The following is an 8,168-nucleotide window of genomic DNA, read 5'->3' on the forward strand; positions in this document are numbered from 1 at the left end:
TCTTAAGAGTAAACTGCACCAACAAACACAATTAAATGAAAACCACATCTGCAACACAGCATTATTATTTGATATTGTCTCATTTCAAATCTACCTCAGGTCAGCTTACTTCAATAAGGAACGCAAACAAAAATGCATAATTATTTACTTATTTATTTTTTACTGGGGATTAAACACTTTTTTTTCTTTAGAAGTTTTACATAGATTCCTAGCAGCCTATTATTTTTAGCTGCAGTAGAATTATATTATACTGTGTCTGTCCTTTAGTGGCAGAAGATACCTGGATATGGAGGTTGTCACACGTGTGTTGTAAGGTAGTAGGAAGCTGACACTCAAAACACGATGGCTATATTAGTTTTATTAGGGTATATACATTTGTTTTCTCACACGGACAGCACACAGAAACTAGAGGAATTGATGGATATTCACCTAGATCACGCATATGACCGGTTTTAAAAGCATAAACAGTAACCACATGTCGCACAACCCCAACCCCATATGAAGGCGATATATTTTAATAAAGTGATACGGGATTAAACTGTACAATGGCTATTACTATACTAAGTATCCCTACACGCCTTCACTTTCTCTCAAACCTAAATACTACACTTTTTTAGTTATATAATCTTTCTGTTCATTAAAAACAAAAAAGCCTAAGCCTTCTTGGGGGCTTATAATGTGCGTGTGTTAATTGTATAGGCTATGTGTATTGATTTTTAAAAGAGAAAGAAACACGTTACCTTTATTGTAGAATTTGTCGATTCTGACTTTAAGTGACTGCAAGCAAATTAATTCATTACAAAATAATTCTTATACAATGAGTACAGCTACTACACTGTACGCACATGTATTTACTTTGGTGCTTATGAAATTGCTCGGTAATGAAACACACTTGTTAAAATAAACACCCACGTTACTTTATAGAAAATATGCTGTACATTACTCATTTTAAAAACCATACTCACAGAGAAACTGTCTTGTTGGGCAAAAAGCTGGGCTGTAAAGTTTCCAGTAACTCTCCGGTGTTACAAACAACTTTGATGCGAATAGTTTGTCTCCCAAACTCTTTGACTTTGGAGCGCTCGGCTGTACAGCGGCAACTATCAATGATTAGGTCGGGACAGTTTCTGTTTGCTGAAGAAATTCCCCAAAATCCAGCAACTAAACATACCAAGCACAAGAATTTCATCGTGAACAGAACCTCTGTTTGAGCTGTCTTATCCCTTTCCAACACGGAACATGAGAACCGCTCATGTCACTGTTGTTTTACAAAGGCCATAACAAGTCTTATCCATGGCAATACAGACCGTTATAGATGAGTGTCACACAGCGTCCTTTTCCCAGTGCAAGCAACATAATATCATATACAAGCATGTTTTGTCAAATGTAGTGACCCGACTAATATATACACATATATATATATATATATATATATATATATATATATATATATTTTTTTTTTTTAATGTCATCAACATGTCAGTTTGTAGTTCTCCTTGCGTTTGTTTAAATCACATGTCTATGATGTTCACTGACTGATATCCAAAATTATTTGTTGCGCTTAATCCACTGATTTATTATTATTGTTTTTTTTTTTTTTTTTTTTTTTTTTTTTTTTTTTTTTTTTTTTTTTTTAAAGTATAATTGTCATCTTCAGCAAGCCTAGATTAGTCATAAAACGCTTCAGTCAAGCAATGTCTGAGTTCTGGATCTGGTTTTCTGAGATGCAAAAGTTGCCGAGTGGTGCAGACTTGGAACCTCAGCAATCAACAGGTTATCCAAACACTGATTACAGCGCCTGTGCCTAAGGCGCACTGAAGCCGAAACTCACTTTATTTGTGTATTGCCGGGATTGCTACAATGCCAGAGACACACCACCCCGCCCCGTACAAGACGAATGGAAGTCGTTGTGTATTTTTATTGGCAGACAAAGAATCACGTGATGAGGTACAAGTTAAAATCAGTGAGACTTGTGTGTGGAAACGTTACATAGTCAAGTACATGCTAATATGCTTTCAAAATTAAACTTAGTGCAGGGTAGGGTGAGTTATTTGGTGCGTTATACCACTATAAAATAATAATAAATAAGAAAAACTGCTAAACAAAACACGTAAAACAAGAAATTGATAATAACAAGTTCATATGAATGCATTTTCTTTTTCGGAGGGAAAGTCTGCAGTTTGAATAGTCCCGATTACATTTCCCAGAAGTTATGTTAGCTGTATTGACAGAAGAATCCACCTTAAACAAGGTGTTCCTAGTAATATGCTCCTGAAACCCTGACCGGATGTAACAATTACGTTCGTAAGAAACCATTCATATAGCAAATGTGGTGGTGCAGGGGGGACAGGTTAGTGTTTACACTCTGTACCAGATGTACTTGCAGGTTACACATTCTTCTGGGAGCCCTGTTTTGCCACAGGGGTGCTTAAAACTTGTGAATCTAAAGTTAAACAAGAATATATGAGATGTTCCATATCTACACCAAGTTGTTATTTAACTCGTGGTAAAGAAGAGAAAAAATAAGGTAAATTGAGGAATCCAGTTTCCTGCATGGTGATCTCTAGGCATTGATGTGTTGAGTATCTGTGAGGGAGCTTCAAGAAACTGGTGTGAGTCAAGCAGAGCAGTTGCTGTCTGAAATGTTTAAACTGGAAATCTGCTTTAATCGTGATAGTATTTGTAGTTGGTTCATATATAAAGTTAGAAAGCAGTTTTTTGCTACAGTTTTGACATTTTACAGAAGTCATATAAACCTGGAAAAGAGGGGGCGTCCAAAAGATATATCATTGAGTGGAATAAACGTAAGAAGGTTGCTGTGTTGTCTTATTTCTCTGTGGCTCAAAAGAATCAAAGCATTGGCAGAGGTGGCTCATTTGTGTGTTTTGCGAGCTGAGACATACAGAAGATTACAGCAAATCCACAGGTGAATTGTTGTTTGGTGATATCAAAGGTTGCTCTGTAACTTTTACTGGACACAGCAACCTTAAAAAACAGTACTTCACTTATTTTAGTTAGAACCTACCAGTAAGTGATTTGGTATTTATGCCAAAAAAAAGGTGTTCTTTTAAGCAAAGCTCCTGTTCATTTAGGCGGAGCATTTACAATGGCAAAATTCAGTTTCACCGCAAACGTGTTCCCTGAGCCGAACTGTTCGTCACTACAATGTACTACAATGCGCTGACGGTCGAACGCACAACAAGACTCAGGCTTGAATTAAAAGCCGAAGCTATTAAAAATAGATGTGTTGCAACTAAGCAGGGATGCAGTCAGTCGCCGTGTTTAGCTTTTAGCTGGCAATCTGCATGATCAGTTGCGGGGGACAATAGAAGGGGCTACCTTCGAAATTGCAGAGGAACTTCTTGCATTGCACGGATTCGCAGAGAAGATGTTTTCAATGGTCTACAAAATCTGTTCTAATTTTGGAGTTGAAAAAGTCGCTGTAACAACAGATGGAGCTCGTTCATGACCAGTAAACACAAAGATCTGGTCAGTTTAATTTCAAAAGAGAAAACAGGACTTATTGCTATCCATGGTTTGATCCACCAGCAGGCTCTGTGCTCAGAACTTGGAAGTGATAATTTGCAGGAAGTTATGAACACAGTTGTTGAACCGTAAACAAAATTCGCAAACATTCGCTGCCACATCGTTTGAGTGTTCAACTTGTTTCAAGTGCACAGGGTAGCAACTACAAAGATCTACTTTACCACACAGAAGTACGCTGGCTCAGCAGTGGTCAGTTCCTGTAGAGATCTTCTGAATTGCTCCCAGAAATATACAAAATGCACGATGTGGCTCAGCTCAGTGATGACAAGTGACTGCTGGATTTGTCGTTCCTCAGAGATTTAACTTTGATGTTAAACCGTCTGAATTTGAAAGTCCAGGGAAAAGACAGGTATCTGTACATTATTTTCCAGAATATTTTGACCTTCATAAGCAAACTTGATTTCACAATTTCCATTCAAAAAGTTAGACGTTGAGGAAAAACTCAACACTTGTGTTTATGTTGTGTTGCTACTGAGTTAGAGCAGCTGAAGAAACCAATTTACTTTGTCGAGAATCCCTTTGAGTTCCCATTTGCAAATGCAAGCGAGATTGCTGAATGTCTCTGCATTGCAAAAGAAGACATAGAAAACAAACGGATTGAGCTGCAAACAAAAACGAGAAGCTACAGAGCTGAAAATGCAGAGGGTACTTTGAAATGTGGAAATGCATTGAAAAAGCAAGTCTAAGAAATGGAGCAGCAAAAATCCTATCCGTGTTTGCTTCAACATACACATGTGAATCCGTGACGGGGAATATTCAAACAAAACTCAGATCCTGTCTAACTGACAAGCATTTGGAGGCAGAGCTGAGATCCACTGTTACATCACTTGTAACACATTTCAACACCGTCGATCAGTGTTAATGCCCAGCAGTACTCTATTTTTTATTTGCTTCGTCTTACTGTGCTTTGAATGTGTATATAGTCAGAGTTCACTGTGATTAAACATTGTGTGTAGATAGATAGATAGATAGATAGATAGATACAGTTGTAGTCAAAAGTTTATATACCCCAGTGTAAATTTATAAAGTCATTACTGTGTTTCTAGGAAACTGACAAACACAATTCACAAAAAAAAAAATCTAATGAATCAAAACCATGGATAAACACACACACACACACACACACACACACACACACACACACACACACACACACACACACACACACACACACACACACCTTGTGTAAGTACTGTAGGGTTCTGAAAAAGGACCCATTTCTGGAATCAGTATTAATCTGATTGATTTTCAGATATTAAGAAGCATTACCCTAGTTCCATGTTTTTGCTCTGGTGTTGTATAAGCAGTATTTTGGGTCCATCCTCAGCTTCATAGCTAACTGGGCTTTGACACCAACATGTCAAAAGCACTTTTCAAGCATGACCAATGTGATAACATTCAGTCAGTACAATTGCAAATTAAAATCACATTCCCATTCCATTTAACTAATAAGCTGATAGTTCAGTCATTTGCACTTTGGTATATATGGAAGCATATGTGGTTTATTTCCTGAAAAAGACTCCTGCAGTTTGAGGTTATGTAGACAGTTAGACAGGAATATCAATCAACTGTTCATGTTGTGTGTGACCATAATAGCTCCGGGCAGGGATTCCAGCTGGATAAACTCAAGAAAATGTTCAAGAAAGAAAGAAACGTTTCTCTTGTACATTTGTTGCCCAGTGCTTCATACTCACAGACAGCCTCTGAGAGGAGTTCAACCAGAAAGATTAAGTTTTAAAACAGATTTCTGACCTGCCAAATGTTTACAGTCGTTCATCTGTTATAGCCAAAGGCATACACAAACCCACTCTCTAAGGAAGACTGACCCAAACTTGTTCGTTGTTGGATAAGACATACTTTCACGTTTTCACATTTTCTTTCTGTGAATCATATTTTGTTTACACAGATGTACACCTCAATTTATAATAACTAGATATTCTTGGGAAACTACTCCACAACACTTAGGAATGAACTCCCTTGACATCATCTTCTATACAATTTTGAAGACCGAAAATATTGTTGGACTAGTGCCCCAAACTTTAACTTGGCTATCGTATTAAAGGGAAAAAGAACTCATTGGTCTTGTATTTTGAAAATATTTTTGTAATAATATTTGCGGAGATGTGGTATTTCCTAACTCTGCTAGGGGTGTTGCAGGGGGAAAGGTTAATGGTTACACTGAAGTACTTTTCTGTTAATGCCACAGAGGTGCGTTAAGTGTTAAGATACACAATTATGTTATGACTGAAACAAACAAACAAAAATAAATAAATAAATAAATAAATACATTTACAAAGTGAATCTAAACAAATTGGTTAAAATAAGTCTAAATATATCACAAAAAAAATGTATACAAGTCTGAAGAATTCAGTGTGGTTCACTCTCTGCCATTTCTGCTCAAGTTGTTCAATTATAATGGGAGGCCAAGAAGCAGTGTTATTGGGAAACAAGCACTTCTTTATCTCGACTTCTGGGGTCTATCCTAGTTCAATTAGAAAGACACAATTCAATTATTCAAACATTAACGGGGGGGGGAAATAACACAGTATCTACTTTGAGGAATTGACAACCAGTGCAGTGCTTGTTGAGCAGATGTAGCAATCTGGAGGCTATTTCACAACGATAACGTTTTATTTGAGTACTTCGTTATCTTAAAAAAGTTCTCAAAATCTTGATAATTAGGGACCTTCAACAAAGTTGCATTCCTCACAGGAGAACATGGAATTGCACACCTGCAATGCAAGCAGGAGCAGGGATTCATTAAAATATACGTGTTAAGAAACGGAAACCAATTTGAATTTTTATAGCTGTAGGAGTGTTAACATGTTTTTTTCAGGCACTTCATTATCTGTCAGTTTTGAGGCGCCAGAATCTGATTATGGCAGTGTTCAAAACTAGTCATTATCAGATCTGGACATTGATTAATAGGATGTAGAACCTCAAATCATTATATTGATATTCACACACAATTAAAAAATATATTTCCAAATATTTTATAGCAAAATGAAATGCATTAAAAAGCAGTATAATGGGAATGCTGGTTTACTGTTCCAGTGTGTCAGTCCCCCATGCATTGTTTGTATGGTCCCTAATTGGGAAGCAAGTTGTTTGCATGATGTAAATACTTATCTCACGGGCATTGCTGAACATTTTCCCTTAAAACAACCAGGGGGCTAATGTTGAACATTGCCCTTTTTATTTCCTTGCTGATCTTACTGGAAGCAAGGTGTACAGCTGTGGCCAATCATTTTGCATCAGCCTATAGAATTTACTTATTTTGCTTCAACCAATTGAGTTACATACCGCTTTGTAGTTTTCCGTGCACTTAACAAAAAACTGACAACATTAAAAATGTGACTGTAGCAGGGCAGCAGGAGAGAGCCCTGCACATTATTAAAAGAGGCAGGGCAAAGCTGTTTTGTTTTTTTTTATTATTATTATTATTATTATTATTATTATTTGTACATATAACGGTGTAGCCATGTTGTTGTGTTATTGTTTTTGACGGCAGAGAGCCGTATGTTTTGTATGGTGTTGCAGCGTGGATGGGAAGCCCATCCACATTTAAAAAAAAAAACCTTGTGCAGAAGGTGGTCATCTCCCTATTTAATTAATTGTTTAATTTATTGCCAATTGGGAGATGGTCATCTGCATCTCTGGGTGGGTGTACAGATGAGAGAGGGGAGAGGGGAAACTGAAACAAAAACCAAATCTTATAGGTTCTGTAAAGGTTACTGCCCAGCTGGACCTTAAGGGTCTTTTGCTCTGTGAGCAGTGCTTGTGTTTAAATGTTTATTTTGTTTTTATTTAAACTCCACGTCTTTTTGACCTGCAGTACCTTGCCTGTGTTTTCTTCCAGCATTATGACCTGACATCACCACAAAGCCACCCTGTCACAGTGGCATTTAGAAATCTAACATAAAATACTGTTATTATGGCTCCTGGTAGACTTTTGCAATATTATTTTGTAGTTTCTTTGATTACATGATGTAAAAGTAAAGAGCAGATGTTTTTTTTGTTTTTTTTTTGTTTTTTTTTAATGATGTCTCAATCCTAAAATTGTAGGTGATGCAAAACATTTGGTCAAAGCTGTAGACCTACAGAGCACTAGCAGTGGGGTAAAGGCCATGTGTCATTATCTCAAAATGATGGAGACTTCAATTGTATATTTTTGTAATACAGTAATAGTAACTTTTTGTTTTTTGTTTAAGAAAGTTTACTTTCTGTCTTTGAATGATGAACTCAAAAGAGAGAAGTGCCATTATATTTAAATAACATTTCATTTTTGTTGCAGCATCGTAGAGAATTCCGATTGTGTGAATTCTGATTCTCTCATAAGTACAGTGATCATGTCATAATCTCCAGTCGTAGGGGAGAATGGATCACAAAAACCATTTGCATTCATTGGCACACTCATCAGAATTTCCTGGATGCATAGATTAGCCCTTGTTAATCATGTGGTAGATGATACCTCATGAGCAGTAAAGAAGGAAATACAGCACCGGAAGTGTGGAGAGTCAAGGCGTTGCAATCAATTGAAAGCTTCATTGTTTTCACACCCTCAAGTTTCATGCAGCTGTGCAACTGACCATGACACCTTTAAAAAAACTGTATTGAGATCA

The 8,168-nt window shown here is 36.9% G+C and overlaps 1 protein-coding gene across 1 annotated transcript in view; it reads right to left on the minus strand.

The window, feature by feature from the left end:
* The window catches only part of LOC121326021 (adhesion G protein-coupled receptor A3-like), a 97,073-nt gene extending 95,465 nt beyond the window's left edge, over positions 1-1,608 (minus strand). The window contains exon 1 of the mRNA XM_041269160.1: positions 966-1,608. Within this exon, the coding sequence (XP_041125094.1) occupies positions 966-1,189 (224 nt within the window). The 5' untranslated portion in view covers positions 1,190-1,608. The remainder of the gene's footprint in view (positions 1-965) is intronic.
* Positions 1,609-8,168: the final 6,560 nt, after the last annotated feature.

The sequence above is a fragment of the Polyodon spathula genome, chromosome 13, assembly GCF_017654505.1.
Source record: "Polyodon spathula isolate WHYD16114869_AA chromosome 13, ASM1765450v1, whole genome shotgun sequence".
Lineage (NCBI taxonomy): Eukaryota > Metazoa > Chordata > Actinopteri > Acipenseriformes > Polyodontidae > Polyodon > Polyodon spathula.